The sequence below is a fragment of the Salmo salar genome, chromosome 03 (assembly GCF_965601325.2).
Source record: "Salmo salar chromosome 03, fSalSal1, whole genome shotgun sequence".
Taxonomy (NCBI): domain Eukaryota; kingdom Metazoa; phylum Chordata; class Actinopteri; order Salmoniformes; family Salmonidae; genus Salmo; species Salmo salar.
In genome coordinates this window covers 48939838-48964958 of record NC_138293.1, presented here as the reverse complement: position 1 = coordinate 48964958, position 25121 = coordinate 48939838, and the positions used below count along the sequence as shown (strand labels likewise).

At 43.4% G+C, this 25121-nt stretch overlaps 1 protein-coding gene across 1 annotated transcript in view; it reads left to right on the top strand.

Annotated features, from left to right (window-relative positions):
• Nucleotides 1–25121, top strand: part of LOC106600538 (zinc finger protein 512B) — an 86882-nt gene that overhangs the window by 50618 nt on the left and 11143 nt on the right. Inside the window, exons 8-11 of the mRNA XM_014191962.3 lie at nt 2067–2138; nt 3358–3489; nt 3746–3864; nt 15469–15561. Coding sequence (XP_014047437.2) covers nt 2067–2138; nt 3358–3489; nt 3746–3864; nt 15469–15561 — 416 coding nt within the window. The remainder of the gene's footprint in view (nt 1–2066; nt 2139–3357; nt 3490–3745; nt 3865–15468; nt 15562–25121) is intronic.

Below are 25121 nucleotides of genomic sequence, written 5' to 3'. Positions count from 1 at the left end.
TCCTCTATGCATTCGATATGTCCGATTTTAAAATAGCTTTTCGGTGAAAGCACATTTTGCAATATTCTCAGTCGAGAATAGCTATTTAGACACCCAGCAGGTTTAGCACTCATCAAAGTCAGATTTACTATAAGAAAAATGTTCTTACCTTTGTTGTCTTCGTCAGAATGCACTCCCAGGACTTCTACTTCAATAACAAATGTTGGTTTGGTCCAAAATAATCCATCGTTATATCCAAACAGCGACGTTTTGTTCGTGCGTTCTAGACACTATCCTAAAGGCTAAATAAGGGTGACAAGCATGGCGCAATTCGTGACAAAATAATTCTAAATATTCCATTACCGTACTTCGAAGCATGTCAACCGCTGTTTAAAATCAATTTTTATGCAATTTTTCTCATAAAAAAGCGATAATATTCCGACCGGGAATCTGCGTTTAGATAAACAGACAAAGGAAAAGAAACCATTCGGTCGAAGCGGGCACACGCCTAAGCCCATAGTACTCTGAGTGGCCACTTGCCAAAAGCGATAAAGTGTTTCAGCCAGAGCCTGCCTCGATATCGTTCAACGTTTTCCCGGGCTCTGAGACCCTATGGAAGACGTAGGAAGTGTCACGTTATTGCACAGATCCTGAGTCTTCAATAAAAAGACCCAAGATGAAACACTACTTCTCAGACAGGCCACTTCCTGCTTGAAATCTTCTCAGGTTTTGGCCTGCCATAGGAGTTCTGTTATACTCACAGACACCATTCAAACAGTTTTAGAAACTTTAGGGTGTTTTCTATCCAAAGCCAATAATTATATGCATATTCTAGTTACTGGGCAGGAGTAGTAACCAGATTAAATCGGGTACGTTTTTTATCCAGCCGTGCAAATACTGCCCCCTATCCCCAACAGGTTAAGGACAACAATATCAAGGTATTGGAGTGGCCATCACAAAGCCCTGACCTCAATCCTATAGAACATTTGTAGGCAGAACTGAAAAAGCGTGTGCGAGCAAGGAGGCCTACAAACCTGACTCAGTTACACCAGCTCTGTCAGGAGGAATGGGCCAAAATTCACCCAACTTATTGTGGGAAGCTTGTGGAAGGCTACCCAAAACGTTTGACCCAAATTAAGCAATTTAAAAGCAATGCTACCAAATACTAATTGAGTGTATGTAAACCTCTGACCCACTGGGAATGCGATGAAAGAAATAAAAGCTGAAATAAATCATTCTCTCTTATTATTCTGACATTTCATATTCTTAAAATAAAATTGTGATTTTAGCTGATCTAAGGCAGGGTATATGTACTAGGATTAAATGTCAGGAATTGTGAAGAACTGAGTTTAAATGTATTTGGCTAAGGTGTATGTAAACTTCCAACTTCAACAGTAGATAATAATTACAATTATCAATAATACTATAGATACTCACTGCTACTACTATAGGAAGAAAGTTTTATAAAGCCTTATACGAAGCAGACATTGCAGTATTGATACAATGAGTGGTGTAGAGAATAGCGTAAAATTGCAACAATCAAATTCTAGAACAGCAGTATAGAATTTTGGTACCGCGTGCAAAAAGAACTCACACTGTAAGTGCCGTTATTAATATTTAGAACTTACGCATCAAAAGGTTAACGTTAGCTGGCTAGCTAGCCAGCAATGTAGTTAGGCGCTCTCTATCTAGCCAGCAATGTAGTTAGGCGCTGTCTATCTAGCCAGCAAGGTAGTTAGTCTAGTTAGCTAGCAATCTGTGCTACTTAAGTGCAAACACTGGACTGGCACCAAAGTGAACACTTATCCTTGATACAAAAAGAATGCCATTACTGCCCGGCATATCCGCGGGAGTAGCACCCCCTGATAAATCACAATTAAAAAATATATATACCTGAATATAAATAAAAATATTATGAGCCTAGAAAAAAACTCGTCAGCCTCCCTAAAATCGCTATCGGACCCAAAAATCCCATATCGGTCGGGTTCTACTTTTTGTTTCATTGTGAGGGTGAAGTTAGAAGCCCAGTGGAAATGAGGGCCCATGTGTTTGACGGTGTATTGCTCTCTGTTCTCCTCTTGAGCCAGGACGGAAGCAGAAAACTCCTAAGAAGTTCACTGGAGAGCAACCCTCTATCTCGGGGACATTCGGACTGAAAGGTAGACAGACCCTCAGCCTATGTCTTCTCACAGCTTCTCTCACTCATGTTTGAAATAAAATTAGGGGGAACTCACTCACCAGACCACTACTGGGTCATTTTGATTGACTACACTCTTAGAAAAAGAGGTGCGATTGATAACCGCAAATGGGTTCTTTGACTGTCCCCATAGGAGAACCCTTTGAAGAACCCTTTTTGGTTCCAGGTATAACCCTTTTTGGTTCCATGTAGAACTCTTTCCACATTGGGTTCTACATGGAACCCAAAATAGTTCTACCTGGAACCAAAAAGGGTTCTACCCGGAAACAAAAATGGTTATCCTATGGGGACAGTCAAAAACCCTTTTGGAACCCTTTTTTTCAAAGAGTGTATGCATCTGAGAGTCCCCCATCCGCTTCGTTTGTCTTAGTGGTAGTGGCCTCTCTCGCTCTCTCTCTCTCTGTCTCTCTGTCTTTCTCTCTGTCTCTCTGTGTGTGTTAATGTGTTTGAACTGTCAAGGTATTCATATCACGACTCAGTGAGTCAGTCTCATACTCTCATTCTGACACATTTTCTATCTTAACACCACTTTTCTCTAAGCTCAGTGACTCACACAGCACTGCATATTACATGACTATCTCTTTCTATATGTTTCTCATATCCCAGCCTCATCTCTCGTTACAACTCTCTCTTTTGTTCATTTTTATTTTTCAGGAATCAGCATTTCTCTTTATGTACTCCTCTTAGTCAGCATCATCCTCTCCCTCTCTTTCCCCCCCTCTCTCTATCATTTTACATCCACACTCATTTCCCCCCATGAAATGCAGCTGATAAATAAAGGGTATTACTCTGTAATTGTCCTGGTGTCATACTGCTCAGCATAACTTAATCTCTCCAGTTCCAGGTTCTCTTTAACTTTAACTCTGACTGTAAATGTCATGAGTTCTGATTACCTTTTTCACTTCACTGAACCTGACCCATGCACATATGCACTCATATATACACGTGTGCGCACGTACACACCATTGGAGGCTGCTGAGGAGAGGTTGGCTCATAATAATGGCTGGAACGGAACAAATGGAATGGCATCAAAAACATTGAAACTATGGAAACCATGCGTTTGATGTTGTTGATACCTTTCCACCTATTCTTCTCCAGCCATTACCACGTGCCCGTCCTCCCCAATTAAGGTACCACCAACATCCCTTGGTACACTCAGTCACACACTCTGTATGTTTCAGGTATGAACAAGGTAGAGGAGAAGTTGAAGGCTGGTCGTGTGAAGAGATTAGAGGGGGGTCTGTTCAGCGAGGAGCCCCAGAGGAAGCACCCTGGTCCAGCCTCTAGGAGAGACCTAACACCCCTCACCTCTGGTACTAATATGGCTGTTCTGGACTACTTGTGAATTTATGTTTAGTGACAAGACAAATTCCATCTCCCAAATTATTCCCTGGTACACACGTGAGACCACTTTGTGTGATACATTTTCACAATATAAAGTATTGATCGATTGGTTGATTAATTGTAGGCTGTCATTGTAAATAAGTATTTGTTCTTAACTGACTTGCTTAGTTAAATAAAAGTTACATTGTTTGGTTGATTTATTGATATATCCTCCTGGTACTCCAGCAGAGGCCCAGTGGCAGCATGCCATCTCAGAGCGGGGGGAGGTGGTGTGTCCTACCTGCTCCATTGTCACAAGAAAGACCGTATCGGGCCTCAAGAAGCACATGGAGATCTGCCAAAAGGTGAGTCAATCAAAACAGAGGCTGTTTGGACCAGCGATCTAAATACATCTAAATAGTGACAATCTTTCCCTTTCATTTGAGATTGCAGCCTATATATTTATCTTACTGCTTGTAGCAGGATCCACACAATATACTGTCTTTGTTCAGCTTCTGAAGTATGAATACATTTGACATAACAGAGTTTGATTTGGGGTGAACTGTCTTTAGCCTCCCTCGTCACCATTTATATCCACTCTAGACACAGTGCCACATCTGGCTTTCATTCCTCTAAATAAAGGAGTGTGTTTCACACTCACTGTTGAAACTCTTAAACCCCAATATATCAGTTGACACTTGCCCTAAATAATAATCCATATTGCTCATTTTCTGTATAATATTATACTTGGTACTATGCCACATCTGTTCTTGATTCTATCCCACTCAAACAATTGTGCTGAATACAAAAACTGACTTGCCCTCTGAGTCAATATCAGTTGCCATATGTTTTTATAGCAACATCAAGATCAGGGGTGTCAACCTCATTCCATGGAGGGCTGAGTGTATGCTGTTTTTTGTTATTTCCTTTCAATTAAGACCTAGACACTCAGGTGAGGGGAGTTCCTAACTAATCAATGACCTGCATTGATCAGTCAAGTACAAGGGAGGGGTGAAAACCTGCAGACACTCGGCCCTTGATCGAGATATTACTGTACCGTATATGCTGCTGTGTATAAGAACAATATATAACGTTTTGATGGCTTATATTTCATTCCAAAATGTTTTATGCATTTTTTCATCTGAAATGAATGTTCATGGGTCCCTTTATACAGTTGAAGTTGGAAGTTTACATACACTTAGGTTGGAGTCATTAAAACTCATTTTTCAAACACTCATATTTCTTGTTAACAAACTATAGTTTTAGCAAGTCGGTTAGGACATCTACTTTGTGTATGACAAAAGTAATTTTTCCAACAATTGTTTACAGACAGATTATTTCACTTATAATTCACTGTATCACAATTCCAGGGAGTTAGAAGTTTGACTGTGCCTTTAAACAGCTTGGGAAATTCCAGAAAATTATGTCATGGCTTTAGAAGCTACTGATAGACTAATTGACATCATTTGAGGTGTACCTGTGGATGTATTTCAAGGCCTACCTTCAAACTCAGTGCCTCTTTGCTTGGCATCATGGGAAAATCAACAGAAATCAGCCAAGACCTCAGAAAAAACTTTGCAGACCTCCACAAGTCTGGTTCATCCTTGGGAGCAATTTCCAAATGCCTGAAGGTGCCACATTCATCTGTACAAACAATAGTACGCAAGTATAAACATCATGGGACCATGCAGCCGTCATACCGCTCAGGAAGGAGACGCGTTCTGTCTCCTAGAGATGAACGTACTTTGGTGCGAAAAGTGCAAATCAATCCCAGAACAACAGCAAAGGACCTTGTGGAGATGCTGGAGGAAACAGGTACAAAGGTATCTATATCAACAGTAAAACGAGTCCTATATCGACATAACCTGAAAGGCAGCTCAGCAAGGAAGAAGCCACTGCTCCAAAACCGCCATAAAAAAGCCAGACTACGGTTTGCAACTGCACATGGGGACAAAGGTCGTACTTTTTGGAGAAATGTCCTCTTGTCTGATAAAGACCATCATTATGTTTGGAGGAAAAAGAGGGAGGCTTTCAAGCCAAAGAACACCACCCCAACCATGAAGCACGGGGGTGGCAGCATCATGTTGTGGGGGTGCTTTGCTGCAAAAGGGAATGGTGCACTTCACAAAATAGATGGCATCATGAGGGAGGAAAAGTATGTGGATATATTGAAGCAACATCTCAAGACATCAGTCAGGAACTTAAAGCTTGGTCGCAAATGGGTCTTCCAAATGGACAATGACCCCAAGCATACTTCCAAAGTTGTGGCAAAATGGTTTAAGGACAATAAAGTAAAGGTATTGGAGTGGCCATCACAAAGCCCTGACCTCAATCCTATAGAAAATCTGTGGGCAGAACTGAAAAAGCGTGTACGAGCAAGGAGGCCTACAAACCTGACTCAGTTACACCAGCTCTGTCAGTAGGAATGGGCCAAAATTCACCCAACTTATTGTGGGAAGCTTGTGGGAAGGCTACTCAAAACATTTGACCCTTGTTCAACAATTTAAAGGCAATGCCACCAAATACTAATTGAGTGTATGTAAACTTCAGACCCACTGGGAATGTGATGAAATAAAAGCTGAAATAAATCATTCTCTATTATTATTCTGACATTTCATATTCTTAAAATAAAATGGTGATCCTAACTGACCTAAAACAGGGAATTTTTACTAGGATTAAATGTCAGGAATTGTTTAAATGTATTTGACTAAGGTGTATGTAAACTTCTGTATGTGTATGAGTTATGTTTCTCATACTTTTAAAACATTTACTTTCGAGGTGCTTTAAAGGGAAGCATTTTACAAGCTAATTTAAGTAAAACTATCTATACAAACCCCACATATATGATCAATTTTTTTTCTTCCATACAAACATTTCCTCTTTGAACATTTATATTTTGGATGCTATGATTTTGTTGCTAATTTGGTGCCTCCATTGAAATTGCCATGATAACAACACTAGCTGCAGCATCATTGACTGGACAGAATTATTTTGAACTTTGAGTTTACACTAAGACTACACTAAGGGTTGTCTTAACATTCTGTATTACTCCCCTCGTCCTAAGGGTAAAAAAATGACCCGCTTTCAGTAAACCCCTAAAGTAAAGTAGCTTAATTGAATTTTAAACCCCAAATCCATTTTTCATGAAGAAACAACCTGTCATTCATCACAAAATTTGTGATTATCTGGGTTTTCCCTCTTCACAATGCAGAAAGACTGCATTTAAACGGTGGACACCACTCATTTTTTTTTTACAACGCACCTGTCATAATTGTTTTCTTTAGTAAAGTAGAGGTTTATTATTATTATTGCTAAAGGTACTGCATAAGTTTAGACTTTTTTGTTGTTGTTGCAAGAGATAGCACTTGTATAGCAGAAATGTGCAGAAAGTTGTTTTGAATGCATTTGATTGAAGGGAAACAATAAGTCTTGAACTTTTTTGGCAATATAGTGATATATTCTTATATACTGTACAATGAGGAATTCAACTACAAAATACTAGTCTTCTCCCATTTTTTAACCATTGCCCCCACCCACAAGGTGTATAAACAACAGCAATAAATAAGAATAAAATAGATGCAAAACAAAAATGTGAAGAACATAAATCAATCACCTCTAATTAGCACATGTAGGACAGTATGCAGATGTATTTTGCAGATGTATTTCTCACATGTGCAGCACATAGTATTTGTTTTACAGTCCTTCTTTGGGGTGCAGAATTGGCATCTCCTCCTCTTGTCTGCCTCAGCTGCAGCCTCAGGTGGATCAGGACAAGATTCAGCTCCCTGAACAGCTTTCACAAGCGCTGCAGAGGCTGATGTGCGAGTGAGGCTCTCCATTCTTTGAATGTGTGGGGTTTACAAGTGCCTTTCCCAGCTGCTCCAGGAACACCCTCTTCTTGTTCCGCTTATCAGGCATCCAGGTAGGGTTGATCTTGTTTCATATCACGAAGGAATTGTATGAGGACACATCAATTATATTATGGAGCTGACCAGGGGCCAGCGGGCATTCATCTTCCTGCAGCTGTAAGTTCCAATCACCTTGTCCAGGTTGTCCACGCCTCCTTTGTTGTGGTTGTAGTCCAGGATGATGGCTGGCTTCCTGTCCTCACGATCACTGATCTCAGCCGTTTTGTGCAGTGTGCTCAGGAGGACCACATTCTTGTTCCTCTTTGGGAGGTAAAAAACTAGAGTGGTGGTGAAGGCAAACTTTGAGAAGGCCTCTCCCCCTTGTCGCGAGGAGTGCAGGAAGGAGCTCAGGCTTGTTCTTTCTAACTGTTCCAACCATAGTGATCTTCCTCTTCAGGAGCTGCTGGCTGAATTCATTAGAGGTGAAGAAATTGTCACGTGACATTGTGCCCCCTCAGTCCATCTGTCACATCAAGCACAACTCGCATCCCCTGGTTCTTCTCCGGGCCTCCACCGGTTGGCTTCCCTGTGTAGACTTGCATCTTCCAAGCGTAGCTGGATTGTGCGTCACAGGCCACCCATATCTTGACGCCATACTTTGCTGGCTTGCGTTGCATATACTGCCGGGAAGGACTGCGACCTTTTGACAAAAGAGATTACTATCAGTAATTAGTATCAGTGTCACAGAAAACAATCACATAAATCAATTATATTACAGCAATACATAATAAAATTAACAGTGAAAATTGTTAATTTACAGATATAAAAATGTACCTCTGAATGGAACCAGTTGCTCATCCACTGTTTCTTCAGGCCCAGGGTTGTAGAGGTATGGCAGACGCTCCACCCACTTCTCCCAGACCTCTCTTATGGCCGCCAGTTTGTCTCTCACACATCTTGCAGGTCTTGACTCACCGTTATCAAACCGTGGTATTCTTGAGAAAGTGTGAAAAACTTTCAGTGGCACAGGAAATCGCCTTTCCACTCTCTGCATCCCAGAGACTATATGTAGCCTCGCCTTGGGACCTAAACACACCCTCTAAGATTAGCAGCCCTATGTAGGCACGCAGGTCAATCTCATACATTCTTTTCCAGTTGTCTCCATATTTACGGAAACCCTCCAAATTTGTCATCTACAGGATGATTTTTTTCAATGGCTGCTGTGATGAACATGTAGAATGTGGAGGTGACGTCCTGGGCATGGGCAACTGCATGTCTTGTGGGCCCTGGGGTCATCCTTATGACATTTTGTGCTGCCATCCTGCCCTGGTTGTCATATGGTGACAAGGACCATGTTATTTTGCTGATCTTTGACAAAAATGTCTCTCTTTCAGCTTGGGGGATTTCTTCTTCCTCTGAAGAGGATGCATCGTGCTCTGGGTTGTATTCTTCCCCATCTTCTTCTTGAGATATCTCCTCCTCTTCTAAATCATTGGTCTCTTGTTCCTCCTGGACATCTGAAAAAATCTGATCTACGACCTGTTGGGCACTGAAACGTGAACTCCTGGCTTCAGCAAAGAGAGAACTGGGGGGACTGTCATCTGCAGCACCTTTATAGCCTCTGACTCCATTCCCCAGTAGTAAACAATGATTTCAATAAATGTTTATTTTGTCTGAAATTGTTTTTATTTTGTTTGTGAACTTGAGTCATGTGTGGGGTCCTGGAGGGGGAGATGCTGCACATGCACAATAAAGTTTTAGTTTTGTCTGTGTTCAATCAGTAGAACACAATCTCAATTTGTGTGTGTGTGTGTGTGTGGTGTGTGTGTGTGTGTGTGTGTGTGTGTGTGTGTGTGTGTGTGTGTGTGTGTGTGTGTGTGTGTGTGTGTGTGTGTGTGTGTGTGTGTGTGTGTGTGTGTGTGTGTGTGTGTGTGTGTGTGTGTGTGTGTGTGTGTGTGTGTGTGTAAATGATTTTATAATTGCCGGGTCAAAAATGACCCTAAGACAATCTTTGTACCCTGGTGATGTACAGCTTTCCTGGAAATATGAACAAAGGCGTTGTTTCACATTTTCTAATGTTGGGGTCAATCTACAAAAAGTAATCAAATTTCAAGTAGAAAAAATATCATTAAAAGGGTTTTCTCTGCTGTTAAACATAGTGGTGAGTCATTTTTTGACCCTTAAGACAACACAAGGGTTAAGATTGCAGTAAAGGGAGTGAAAGCTCTCACTTCTCAATATTAATCAAAATTACCATGAAATGCAAGATGTATTTGCATTGAACCCTTGATGTCCATTGTAGAATATAGCTAAGCCTTTTTAAACTTCAGAGTAGCCTAAACAATAGTCGCTTTTATTATTGCCATAACCTACCACTCCAGTAGGCTATTCATAGGTTGTACCTCCGTCACTCGGTCGCGTTATGCCATTGTTATGAACATTCTCAAGCCGCCATAGTGGTGCCCTAAAGTGGCTAACTACTATTTAGTCTAAATTACACTATAGTGCCTGGAAATACGATGACATTGCTAAAGTAGTCAAATATCTAGTAGGAAAACTTTGCCAGCATTATCATGACGTCAAATGTATTTCAGACAGATGGTAATGTTGTCATTAGTTAGCAAACTTTGTCAAAAATAGCTAGGAATGCTAACGTTAGCTAGCTAAAATCCAGTGCGCCCCCACCGAATCTTAGCTAGCTAGCTAGCTAACGTTATGCTACATCTATACTCAATTTGGCAATATCAAAATGACAAAAGGCTTTCCTACTAATTATTTGCCTCCTTTTGAATGTCATAGTATTTCTAAGATACTTTAATGCACTTTTGATTAAAGCGTTTGTGGAAACAGACATTTGCAAGATTGTTCCATGATGTTACAATAACAAAAGCGAGTGCACAGCTTGACTAGTCGGATTAGCGACAATTTGATCAACCGTGGCACTATCTATAGTGCTGAATCTCAGCTACTAGGCCTACATTTCTTGTATGTTTGTTTAATGGAGAATCGGATATGTTCCCTGTGACAAAGTCACCACAATAAGCAGGTTATCATAAAGTAAAAACAGCCACAACTTTCCGAAATCCCCCCTGCTAGCCAGGTGCAAGGGGAGAGAAAAGGGCCAACAAGCTGGCTGACATCTTTCAGTCAAAGGTAAGCTAAAACAAATGTAATTTTCACCAGGCTGTAGGCTAATAACCTATAGAAATAGTTTGGTGACTTTGACAGAAATTTGAGTTGATTTAAATTGTGACATATACAACAACAAACCAAATAGATTCCAATCCCTATTTCTCCATTTACTGTGGTATAACCATATCAGATCCTGAATAACACAGCCTATAAGTGGGCATCAACAGGTCTCAGTGCAACCATTTACTCACATTTTGTGACACTATGGCTTGGTTGTGAGTTACATTTTTAATTGGTCACATCGCTGCGAGCTTAGCCGGTCACCTCAATCAAAGCTTTATATATTTGGGACGGCAGAATGTACTACTTAACTGACTGGGTAATGTTTGAAAGGAGAGAGTGCGCAATGGTGTGATAACATCTGATGGTGATGATGAATTTTTACATTTTCACAGTGACAGGATGCACCGGACAGGCAGGGATCATAGCCCAACTGATTCAAAAGAGTTAGAAAACCATTAGAGAAATAGAATGACCTGCAAACAACTTGAGCAACAAGCATTACAGGCCATCACAAATCAACATTCCAAAATGTTTCTGTCTGTAATATGAACAAAATAAAAATGCAGATTTACAGTAAGCTGGTGTTCTAGAACCATTCCCCTTTAAAATGTGTTTCATACCAAAATGTGCAATATCCGGAACCATGTATTTAGAGAGTTGGGCTATTGCGTTTTCTGCATTATGATACTTTTACATGACACTGCAATATTCTATTTTATACACTTAATCAAATCCTTTTTTAAGTTAACCCCTGGTCAGATGTGGTGATTGACAGCTGGCACTCTCAGCTATTCGCATTGGCTAGCTAGCGTTACGTTAGCTTTGAGCTCTTGTGTATCATGGTCCTTTTGATTATGGATCGCTTCGACAGTTTATTGGAGCCTGGGGTATCTGTTCCTGTTGGCCCAAAGAGGAACATTTCTAAACAAGCTCATGACAAGGATATAACCTAGATCCAGTGACACTTAGGTGAAGGGAAACAACCTAATAGCCTACCCACTGCAAACAAATATCAGGCTGTGTCACTCCAAAAATAAGAATAAGAATTTTGCCACAAAACATGATTATTTGTTTCTTGAAAATAAAATTACCTTGCAATATATTTCAAACAAAATGATGTCTGTCTTTTCACCTTGCAATACAATATACCATGTCATGATGGAAAAATAATCTCTTTCACATATTTTAATTAATGTCAATTTACCACCATTTCTGAAAATAGATATAGAGTGGAAGTCGGAAGTTTACATACATCTTAGCCAAATACATTTAAACTCAGTTTTTAACAATTACTGACATTTAATCCTAGTACTAATTCCCTGTCTTAGGTCAGTCAGGCTCACCACTTTATTTTAAGAATGTGAAATGTCACAATAATAGTAGAGAGAATGATTTATTTCAGCTTTTATTTCTTTCATCACATTCCCAGTGGGTCAGAAGTTTACATACACTCAATTAGTATTTGGTAGCATTGCCTTTAGATTGTTTAACTTGGGTCAAACGTTTTGGGTAGCCTCCCACAAGCTCCCACAATAAGTTGGGTGAATTTTGGCCCATTCCTCCTGACAGCGCTGGTGTAACGGAGTCAGGTTTGTAGGCCTCCTTGCTCACACACACTTTTTCAGTTCTGCCCACAAATTTTCTATGGGATTGAGGTCAGGGCTTTGTGATGGCCACTCCAATACCTTGACTTTGTTGTCCTTAAGCCATTTTGCCACAACTTTGGAAGTATGCTTGGGGTCATTGTCCATTTGGAAGACCCATTTGCGACCAAGCTTTAAGTTCCTGACTGATGTCTTGATATGTTGCTTCAATATATCCACATAATTTTCCTCCCTCATGATGCCATCTATTTTGAAGTGCACCAATCCCTCCTGCAGCAAAGCACCCCCACAACATGATGCTGCCACCCCTTATGCTTAATTTACGGTTGTGATAGTGTTCTTTGGCTTGCAAGCCTCCTATTTTTTTCTCCAAACATAATGATGGTCATTATGGCCATACAGTTCTATTTTTGTTTCATCAGACCAGAGGACATTTCTCCAAAAAGTATGATCTTTATCCCATGTGCAGTTGCAAACCATAGTCTGGCTTCTTTATGGCGGTTTTGGAGCAGTGGCTTCTTCCTTGCTGAGCGGCCTTTCAGGTTATGTCGATATAGGAGTCGTTTTACTGTGGCTATAGATACTTTTGTACCTGTGTCCTCCAGCATCTTCACAAGGTCCTTTGCTGTTGTTCTGGGATTGATTTGCACTTTTCGCACCAAAGTACGTTCATCTCTAGGAGACAGAACGCGTCTCCTTCCTGAGCGGTATGATGGCTACGTGGTCCACAATTTTTGAGGTATTGTCTGATTTCTTTTGATTTTCCCATGATGTCAAGCAAAGAGGCACTGAGTTTGTAGGTAGGCCTTGAAATACACCCACAGATACACCTCCAATTTACTCAAATGATGTCAATTAGCCTATCAGAAGCTCTAACTTCTCAAGGGCCAGTGGGACGATTTCGTCCCACCTACGTAACAGCCAGTGGAATCCCGTGGCGCGTTATTCAAATACCTTAGAAATGCTATTACTTCAATTTCTCAAACATATGACTATTTTACACCATTTTAAAAACAAGACTCTCGTTAATCTAACCCCACTGTCCGATTTCAAAAAGGCTTTACAACGAAAGCAAAACATTAGATTATGTCAGCAGAGTACCCAGCCAGAAATAATCAGACACCCATTTTTCAAGCTAGCATATAATGTCACATAAACCCAAACCACAGCTAAATGCAGCACTAACCTTTGATGATCTTCATCAGATGACAATCTTAGGACATTATGTTATACAATACATGCATGTTTTGTTCAATCAAGTTCATGTTTATATCAAAAACCAGCTTTTTACATTAGCATGTGACGTTCAGAACTAGCATACCCCCCGCAAACTTCCGGTGAATTTACTAAATTACTCACGATAAACGTTCACAAAAAGCTTAACAATTATTTTAAGAATTATAGATACAGAACTCCTCTATGCACTCGCTATGTCCGATTTTAAAATAGCTTTTCGGTGAAAGCACATTTTGCAATATTCTAAGTAGATAGCCCGGCATCACAGGGCTAGCTATTTAGACACCCACCAAGTTTAGCCCTCACCAAAGTCAGATTTACTATAAGAAAAATGTTATTACCTTTGCTGTTCTTCGTCAGAATGCACTCCCAGGACTTCTACTTCAATAACAAATGTTGGTTTGGTTCAAAATAATCCATAGTTATATCCAAATAGCGGCGTTTTGTTCATGCGTTCACGACACTATCCGAAAGGGTAAAGAAGGGTGACGCGCCCGACGCGTTTCGTGACAAAAAAATTCTAAATATTCCATTACCGTACTTCGAAGCATGTCAACCGCTGTTTAAAATCAATTTTTATGCCATTTTTCTCGTAAAAAAGCGATAATATTCCGACCGGGAATCTCTGTTTTAGTACAAAGAGAGAGAAAATAAAAACATGGGGTCGCCTCGTGCACGCACCTCAGTCTCATTGTCCTCTGATAGACCACTTACCAAAGGCGCTAATGTTTTTCAGCCAGGGGCTGGAATTACATCATTCAGCTTTTTCCCGGGTTCTGAGAGCCTATGGGAGCCGTAGGAAGTGTCACGTTACAGCAAAGATCCTCAGTTTTCAATAAAGAGAGTCAAGAAGAACAAGAACTTGTCAGACAGGCCACTTCCTGTAAGGAATCTTCTCAGGTTTTTGCCTGCCATATGAGTTCTGTTATACTCACAGACACCATTCAAACAGTTTTAGAAACTTTAGGGTGTTTTCTATCCAAAGCCAATAATTATATGCATATTCTAGTTTCTGGGCAGTAGTAATAACCAGATTAAATCGGGTACGTTTTTTATCCGGCCGTGTAAATACTGCCCCCTAGCCCTAACAGGCTAAACCCATGACCAAATTTTCTAGAATTTTCCAAGCTGTTTAAAGGCACAGTCAACTTAACTTCTGACCCACTGGAATTGTGATACAGTGAATTATAAGTTAAATAATCTGTCTGTAAACAATTGTTGGAAAAATTACTTGTGTCAAGCACAAAGTAGATGTCCTAACCGACTTGCCAAAACTATAGTTTATAACAAGAAATGTGTGGAGTGGTTGAAAAACAAGTTTTCATGACTCCAACCTAAGTGTATGGAAACTTCCGACTTCAACTGTATCATGCTTTGGGATAAAACTCTTCATTTGCTTTTTATTCATTTGGACTGCTTTCTTAAATGCAGTTGTAACCTCTAGCGTTCAGACCACTAGCGTACTCTGGGGATGAGAATAAGTCAGGCACGCTGTTAGATGCTTCTCTCTGAGGACCCTTCGGGCAGGTCCTAGGGGACCATTAGACGCAGAGTATTGATTTGGAGGGCTGGAGGAATTATACTGTGGCTGTGTCTCAATACTCTGAAGTAGCTTCCTCTCCTTTAACTGTACCAATCTGAAAACACAGGCTACAGGCTGTAGGTCAAAACAATCAGGAAAGGACACAAGGAGAAGAAGCCACTTTAGACTATTGAGGTAATGTAGAGCTAAGGCAGTAGGTGCTTAAGGCCTGGTGGGCAATGTGACTATAAAAAAGACAGCCATTAAGGAGTCAGTCACTGTAAAATTAGCACAGGGGTCAGTCACTGTAAAACCTCTTTCTCTGCCAGATAGATCAATATTTGCTTCTTCATTAAAAGGGCTTCTTTCCAGTTATTGGTCTTGATGATACCTGACAAAGACCGTTATAGGTGAAATGGTCCCGTGTCATTAACTCATGTGAAGGTCATGCTGGGGAACAGTGAGCAGAAAGACCAAGAACTTGACTGCCAGTGGATACAAGATATTTAGAAGTTAATAGGAATGAATGAGTTACTGTGTGACCTTTGTCCTTTAACCCTGCAGCTCCAGGATGCCCTGAAGTGCCAGCAATGCCAGAAACAGTTTAGGTCCAAGGCTGGACTCAACTACCATACAATGGCTGAGCACAGCAGCAAGGTAAACACACATGCGCACACACACAAACAAACACAAACACACACACAACCAAAGTTGATTGATATACTAGTCAGAAACTATCCGTTTTGAAAGTAACCGTTGGAGTTTAATTTGCAACATGTTACAGTGGAGGGAGCTCTGTTGTGAGTTCCTAGCAAGTAGGCGTGAGTGATTGATTTGGGATTGTGCGTGGTATGGCAGACAAATGAAGGGTCCTTCTCCTGACTTCTATTTTTTTGGCTGTTTTATAGCTCATTTCATGCTTTTGTTCACATTTTGCCATGAAGCTGAGAGAAAGTTTTGCAGTTTTAAAAGTAACTAATTTACATATTTTGGAAAGGGGCCTCGGGGCATGTCCCCTGCATGCCCGTTTGGTAATCCTGCCCTGGTCAAAAAGGTTACACCTCTGACCCAGTGACCTACTACACTACTACCTACCTAGAACTGTTGAGTGACCAATATAGACACCTCTGAACAACATAGACACCAAGGGCTCTGTTATCAGCTGGCATTAAGTATCAAACGGACATTCAATTTTCCAGCCCTAACGCCAGGTTCAGCAATTTACCTGTTTTATATCAGCTCACTTGCACTCACATGGGAGGGGTGGACATATTTGAGGTGTGTCCTTAAAAAAACACAATCCAAAGTGATAATTTCAGACAGCGCTGGTTTTAGCGGTAACACACAATGCCCATATTCACATGGAACAAGAGTAGCCTAATCTTCTTTTAGTGCATGTATACTTAGTTTTTTATGTTTCTAAATACTAACTGTAAGAGGTGCGTAACTGGCTGCAGGGAAGTCAGGCGCAGGAGAGCAGAACTGGGTAATAACCGGAGCAGTTTAATGAGGCAAAACCAACGGTACCCAGAACAACAACATATGGGTTGAAATAAGGGTTGAAATATCAGAAGTGCACATACACTTTACAACAAACAATTCCACACACAGACATGGGGGGAACACAGGGTTATATACACGTCAAGTAATGAGGGGATGTAAACCAGGTGTGTGGGAAAACAAGACAAAACAAATGGAAAATGAAAGGTGGATCGGCGATGGCTAGAAGACCGGTGACGTCGACCGCCGAACGCCGCCCGAACAAGGAGAGGAACGGACTTCGGTGGAAGTCATGAGAGTACCCCCCCCTTGACCGCGCGCCGACACCGGCCTCGGGGACAACCCGGAGGGCGAGGTGCAGGGTGATCCAGACGGAGACGGTGGAACTCCCGCAGCATTGAAAGGTCCAACACGTACTCTATCGGAACCCAGCATCTCTCCTCCGGACCGTACTCCTCACACTCCACGAGGTACTGAAGGCCCCTCCCCGACGCATCGAGTCCAGTATAAATCGAACTGAATACGCCGGGGCCTTCAGGGGGCGGAGGAACCTCCCGCACCTCAGACTCCTGGAGCGGACCAGCCACCACCGGTCTGAGGAGAGACACATGGAACGAGGGGTTAATACGGTAATCGGGGGGAAGCTGTAACCTGTAACGCACCTCGTTCAGTCTCCTCAGGACTTTAAACGGCCCCACAAACCACAGACCCAGCTTCCGGCAGGGCAGGTGGAGGGGCAGGTTTTGGGTCGAGAGCCAGACCCGGGCACCGGGCCTCACTGCGGTGATGGTCTGCGCTGGCTTTCTGGCGCAGTACGGTGCGCTGAAGGTGAACATGGGCGGTGTTCCATGTCTCCTCCGTGCGCTGGAACCAGTCGTCCACCGCAGGAGCCTCGGTCTGAATCTAATGCCAAGGAGCCAGAACCGGCTGATACCCCAGTACGCACTGGAAGGGGGAGAGGTTAGTGGAGGAGTGGCGAAGTGAGTTCTGGGCCATCTCTGCCCAGGGCACGAATGCCGCCCACTCCCCCGGCCGGTCCTGGCAATAAGACCACAGAAACCTACCCACATCCTGATTAACTCTCTCCACCTGCCCGTTACTCTCGGGGTGAAAATCCTCAGGCACCCCGTAGTGCCGGAAGACGTGAGTGAACAAGGCCTCAGCAGTCTGTAGGGCCGTAGGGAGACCAAACGGTCCACAACGACCAGGATCGTGGTGTTACCTTGTGAGGGGGAGATTTGTGAGAAAATCTATCGACAGGTGAGACCATTGCCGTTGTGTAACTTAACTCTGGGCAGGTGCCTAGGAGCCTTACACTGGGCGCACACCGAGCAGGAGGAAACATAAACCCTCACATCCTTGGCCCAGGTGGGCCACCAGTACTTCCCACTCAAACAGCGCACTGTCCGACCGATACCTGGATGACCAGAGGGTGACGTGTGAGCCCAATAGATCAGCCGGTCACGGGCAGCAGACGGAACGTACAGACGCCCAGCGGGACGCTGGAGGGGAGCGGGCTCTGCACGTAACGCCTGCACAATGTCCGCATTCAGCTCCCATACTACCGGCGCCACCAGGCAAGAAGCCGGGAGTATGGGGGTGGGATCCATGGGCCGCTCCTCTGTGTCATACAGCCGGGACAGTGCATCTGCCTTGACATTCTAGGAACCTGGTCTGTACGAAAGGGTGAAAACAAAATGGGTTAAACACATGGCCCACCTTGCCTGGCGTGGATTCAGTCTCCTTGCTGCCCGGATGTACTCCAGATTGTGATGGTCAGTCCAGATGAGAAAAGGGTGTTTAGCCACTTCAAGCTAATGTCTCCACGCCTTCAAAGCCTTGATGACAGCCAACAGCTCCTGGTCCCCCACGTCATAGTTTCGCTCCACTGGGCTGAGCTTCCTCGAGAAGAAGGCACAGGGGCGGAGCTTCAGTGGCGTACCCGAGCGCTGAGAGAGCACGGCTCCTATCCCAGCCTCGGACGCGTCCACCTCCACTGTGAACGCCAAAGAGGGATCCGGATGGGCCAGCACGGGAGCCGAGGTAAACAGGGCCCTCAGTTGAACAAAAGCCCTATCCGCCTCCGCTGACCACTGCAACCGAACCGGACCCCCCTTCAGCAGTGAGGTAATGGGAGCCGCTACCTGACCAAAACCCCGGATAAACCTCCGGTAGTAATTGGCAAACCCAAGAAAACGCTGCACCTCCTTTACCAAGGTGGGAGTCGGCCAATTACGCACGGCTGAAAGGCAGTCACTCTCCATCTCCACCCCTGAGGTGGAAATGCGGTATCCTAGGAAGGAGACGGACTGCTGTAAGAACAGGCATTTCTCAGCCTTGACATACAGGTCATGCTCCAACAGTCGACCAAGCACCCTGCGCACCAAGGACACATGCTCGGCGCGAGCAGCGGAGTATATCAGAATGTCATCGATATACACCACTACACCCTGCCCATGCAGGTCCCTGAAAATCTCGTCCACAAAGGCTTGGAAGACTGATGGAGCATTCATCAACCCGTACGGCATGACGAGGTACTCATAATGCCCTGAGGTGGTACTGAACGCTGTCTTCCACTCATCTCCCTCCCGGATACGCACCAGGTTGTAAGCACTCCTGAAATATAGTTTCGTGAAGAAGCACGCCCCGTGCATTGACTCAATCGCTGTGGCTATGAGAGGTAGCGGGTAACTGTACCTCACAGTGATCTGGTTAAGAGCTCGATAGTCAATACATGGGTGCAGACCTCCCTTCTTCTTCACAAAAAAGAAACTTGAGGAGGCAGGTGAAGTAGAGGACTGAATGAACCCCTGACGCAGGGATTCGGAGACATATGTTTCCATAGCCGCCGTCTCCGCCTGTGACGGGATACACATGACTCCTGGGAAGTGCGGTGTCTACCAGGAGATTTATCGCACAATCCCCCGATGATGGGGTGGTAATTGAGTCGCCTTCTTTTTGGAGAAGGCGACAGCCAAATCGGAATATTCGGGGGGAATGCGCACGGTGGAGACCTGGTCTGGACTTTCCACCGTAGTAGCACCAACAGAAACCCCTAAACACCTCCCTGAGCACTCTCGCGACTACCTCGTGAGAGCCCTCCGTTGCCATGAAACAGTGGGGTCATGACAGGCTAACCAGGGTAGGCCTAACACCACGGGAAACGCAGGAGAGTCAATGAGGAAGAGACTGATTCTCTCCTTGTGACGCCCCCATGCGTCACCATGCCCAGGGGAGCGGTGGCCTCCCTAATCAACCCTGAACCCAATGGTCGACTGTCTAAGGCGTGAACTGGGAAGGGCATAGCCACTGGAACAATGGGGATCCCTAAACTATGGGTGAATGATCTGTCTATGAAATTCCCAGCCGCGCCTGAATCGACGAGCGCCTTATGCTGGGAATGCGGGGAAAACTCAGGAAAAGTAACATACAAAAACATGTGCAACAGAGGGCTCTGGGTGAGAATGGTGTCGGCTCACCTTTGGTGACGCCAGAGTGCCCTGCCTGCTGCCTCGACCTCCAGAGGAACCAACCAGGCACCGACCGGCAGTGTGACCTCTGCGGCCACAGATGGTGCACGTGACGGAACCTCCTCCGGTCTCCCTAAGCGCAGCACCTCCCAGCTCCATGGGCATCGGAGCGGTGGTGCTGGGGGATGGAACCAACAGACCCCGCTCTGGATGTCCGCGGGTAGGCAGCAGGTTATCCAGCCGAATGGACAGGTCCACCAGCTGCTCGGTGGAGGGTGGTGTCCCTGCAGGCCAACTCTCAACGGACGTCCACGCGCAAACTGCAGCGATAGTGGTCGATCAGGGCCCTGTCTTTCCATCCCGCGCCGGCGGCCATGGTCCGAAAGTCCATCGCGAACTCCTGGGCGCTCCTTGTCCCCTGCCTCAGATGGAAGAGACGTTCACCTGCCGTGGTCGAAGACTGCCCAGATGCGGCGGGTGAAATCCTCGAAATGGTCCAGCACCGCATCTCCTTCTACCCACACGGCGTTGGTCCACTCCAGGGCTTTCCCCGAGAGGCACGAGACGAGGGCGGACACCCTCTCACAGCCCGAAGGAGCAGGGTGGATGGTTGCCAGGTATAGATCCATCTGCAACAGGAATCCCTGGCAGCGTGCAGCCGTCCCATCGTACTCCCGGGAAGGGCGAGACGAATCCCACTGGGACCGGGTGCAGGGGGGGGGCGAGTAGTGGAGACCGTGGTTGTGCTGGTGGAGGCGCTGGAGGAACTCCCTGTCTCTCCCAGCGGTCCATGGTTTGGACAACGCGGTCCATGGCGGTGCCGAGATGGTGGTGCTCCCGGACCCGCTTCTCGACCTCTATACCAGGGGCACCTGCTCCTGCTGACTCCATATTCAGGGTGTGGAATTCTGTAAGATGTGCGTAACTCGCTGCAGGGAAGTCAGGCGCAGGAGAGCAGAACTGGGTAATAACCGGAGCAGTTTAATGAGGCAAAACCAACGGCACCCAGAACAACAAAATATGGGTTGAAATAAACCGTCGCAACCAGTCAGAAGTGCACATACACTTTACAACAAGCAATTCCACACACAGACATGGGGGGGAACAGAGGGTTATATACACTTCAAGTAATGAGGGGATGGAAACCAGGTGTGTGGGAAAACAAGACAACACAAAATGAAAGGCGGATCGGCGATGGCCAGAAGACCGGTGACGTCGACCGCCGAACGCTGCCCGAACAAGGAGAGGAACCGACTTCGGCGGAAGTCATGACGCTAATGTTTTTTCCTATTTCGTTTTTATTGGATTTAAAACCAAGCATATCCTCTTCACCTCGCAATGAAGGCTTTTTTTTGTCCTGCCCAATGTAGTCGCGATGTAGTCAAGACTGTTGATAAAAGGTTTGACTCCTGAGAATGCTTGGAAATAAATCTTAATCACCAAAGCTTGATTAAAATATTACGTTTGAGAGGAGCAAAATAGTGAGCTGACATTCCCTTTTTATCTATGCATTGTAGGCAGGTCCACATTATGTTAGCTATGCAGAGAAAGTTTTGGACATGCGTAAAACACCCTCCATGACGTCCATGCCCATCATGAAACGAGAGATGAGAACCTCGGTACCGGGGAACCTTGTTATTTTCCTGTGACAAAGGCTTGTTCCGTTTCATATGTTCAAAACCCAAGGCCTCCCTTACTGTAGTCTTACTATAACAAAGGCTGGTTCAACAGCAATGCATGTCTTTTTTATCCCAGCAGTTTCATAATATCATTACATTTTACATTTATTTATTGTTGCTGTTTTTAAAATGTGTTAATTTTATTACAACCAAACTTGTTAAAATTATTCACCTTCCTTCCTGGTTTTATGGTGACAAATCCGTGGCGCGCATGCAATGCAACTCCTGGAGATATGTGAATACGATCTGATCTGTAAAATGGTTCCGATTATATTCATAAAACATATTTGGGAGCTTTATAACGGTGAGTGGACATTCTCCATTTCTCTTTATATTGAATCTATATTGGATCCAGCTACTGTAAAAAGTTTCGAGGATGCGTAAAACCCTCCATAGTCTGCATTATTTTAATATTATATGCCCACGGGGAGAAATGATGGGGCCTGTCAGTGTATTTAAAGCATTTAAACGTTTAAAAAAATATATATATATATAGAATTTGATTAATTATTTGTTCTCTTTTTAGGCCTCATCATTAATTAATTGAATCTTGCTTTTTAACAATGTTTGGCATGTCCATGCTCAGCCATAATGAAATGTACAGTAGGCCTAGCCCTTATCTCAATGTAAATGCTATTGAAGCCATTCAATTACTTAGAACAATGTGGACTGTAAATGGATTCAAGTTAACGTATTTAGCAAAGATGGGATAGGTCTACATTTTGATATTAGGTTTCTGTAGGACATTTAACAAACTATAATGAACATTGGAATTGGATTTGATTCCAAGGAAGTACATAAAAGACCGTAAATACACAACTTGAAGCAACCACATATTGCGCTTTGGAACAGGTTCTGATTGGCCAGTGAGGGGCCAAGCCTCGACACACCCACAACTTGTTTATTCATGAATAACCAACCCTTTTGCACCAAGTGCCCCAATAATTGTAGTTGTGAAAATAGCTCTTAGATTTACCATTGTGTTTGGTTTGTTAAAATACAGCCCTTAGATTTACCATTGTGTTTGGTTTGTTAAGATTGAGCCCCAAGTATCTACCAGACCCTAAAGTGGGTTTTCACTTCTGACCAATATGGACTTCAACACCCTACCGTGTGCATGTGTCTGGTTTCCCCTGTCAGAAAAAACACCTTGTTTCTTGTGATGGATGGATTGTGTGAAGGGATATAGTTTCAGGAATGAGCAATTTTAGACAGAGTCTCTTGAGAAGGCCATGTATCAAACAATTATAATTGTGGGTAAAAGTACTTAAATGTTTATAAAACATGGGTGTCAAACATACCGTCCATGGGCCAGATCCGACCTGCAAGTGGTTTGAGTAAAAACATTTTTATTTGTATTTTATTTATTTTTCTCAAGGAAATGTTTTATTAATGAACATTGAAATTACTCAAATTAACTTGAAACTGTGTAATAATGATATTGGACCCACAATATGGATCTACGTTTTTAGTCACTCTGCCCAGCTTGCTAACGGTCATCAAAAGGAAAGCTAGACAGTCAGGGAGCATCGACAATTATAACAGCGTTGGATAAACAACAATTTTTTGCACATTTTGACGGCAAGGAAATATATCGTAAAACTTCCATTAAATGCAAAGTCTCAAATAGCCACCTGTCCCTTTTAATAGCCGGGGATCAGCACACATTTCAGCAAATAAACGTCTGTTTTAAATAAATGCTATGTCTAAATGAATAGTTTGAGTGAACTTCAGTGAGTACCGTAAAGATTGCGCAAAAGAGGATAAAGTAGAGCAACATCATTGGATGAGACAGCAGTCTGGTTTGACATGGTTGAAGGGATAAACATCTATTGGTGAGGTGAAGGTAGCCGCTAAGGGTTGTTAAAACAGAAAAAACATGACGCTTAAGCATAAAGTAATATGCGCTCACGTTGCCCCTAGTGGATGGTATTGAAGGCATCTCTCGACCTCCTGGGGACCTGGACAAATGTCGAACACTGAAGTCTATCTGCAGTGATCCCACTGCAACTACGGCGGATACAAGGCGCAACGAGGCGCAAGAAATGAGAGAATGGTGCTGAAACTAAAATCGGGGGTGTATGATAGGCAGCCTAGTCTTTGCAAGTCTGATCTGCAATAGATGTGTTATGTTTATACTGGTAATACTGGTCACAATAAACATTGGTAGTCCTTTCAACATTTTATTGAGCAAAGGTTGTGTGCATTAAGGAAATAGATGCCTGGCTCAAATAGAAGCATGTCTCTTATAAGCAGCGCTTGTGTTCAGTGATTGAAGCGAATAAACTCTCAGGCTATTAATTGAAGTAATCAATTTAAAGTGCGGCCCTCCGAACCTCGGTGAAGACCGAATGCGGCCGTGGTCCAAAAGTAATTTGACACCCCTGTTCTAAAAGATGGATTTCTACTATTGTTCTTTTTGGCACAGCTGAAGTTTTGATTGTTCTGATGCACATTACATTATGGCGTTAACTTCCTCAGCGGTTCGTTAAGATATCAACATCCCTCCTGCATTAGTGGAATGCTGCTCCATTAAGTTTGTTAATAATTCAAAACTACTATCTCAAAAAGTATCATTTTACATTTAGCAGAAACTCGTATCCAAAGCATTTAGGGTTAAGTGCCTTGCTCAAGTAGAGAGGCTTATTAATATATTTAAAAACACTTAGTGGACACGGCAACTTGATTTGACAGATTTTTCACCTAGTCATCTCGGGGATTCGAACCAACAACTTTTCATGTTTTTCCTCCCGCCCCATCATAAAATATTAATGAATGAACATGTCCCAAACAGTCTCCTTTGAGAGTGTATGCTAATTTTAGGCCATTAAGATGCACCCGAGCGTGTATCCACAGTTGCATTTCAATCCAGAGTTGTTCTCTCAATATCTGTGACCCACCACCTGGATTCGGACCTACAGTTGAAGTCGGAAGTTTACAAACTCTTAGGTTGGAGTCATTAAAACTTGTTTTTCAACCACTCCACAACTTTCTTGTTAACAAACTATAGTTTTGGCAAGTCGGTTAGGACATCTACTTTATGCATGACACAAGTAATTTTTTCAACAATTGTTTACAGACAGATTATTTCACTTATAATTCACTGAATCACAATTCCAGTGGGTCAGAAGTTTACATACACTAAGTTGACTGTGCCTCTAAACAGCTTGGAAAATTCCAGAAAATGATGTCATGGCTTTAGAAGCTTCTGATAGGCTAATTGACATCATTTGAGTCAATTGGAGGTGTACCTGTGGATGTATTTCAAGGCCTACCTATAAACTCATTGCCTCTTTGCTTGACATCATGGGAAAATCAAAAGAAATCAGCCAAGACCTTAGAAAATAAATTGTATACCTTCACAAGTCTGGTTCATCCTTAGGAGCAATTTCCAAATGCCTGAAGTTACCACGTTCATCTGTACAAACAATAGTACGCAAGTATAAACACCATGGGACCACACAGCCATCATACCGCTCAGGAAGGAGACGCGTTCTGTCTCCTAGAGATGAAAAGTGCAAATCAATCCCAGAACAACAGCAAAGGACCTTGTGAAGATGCTGGAGGA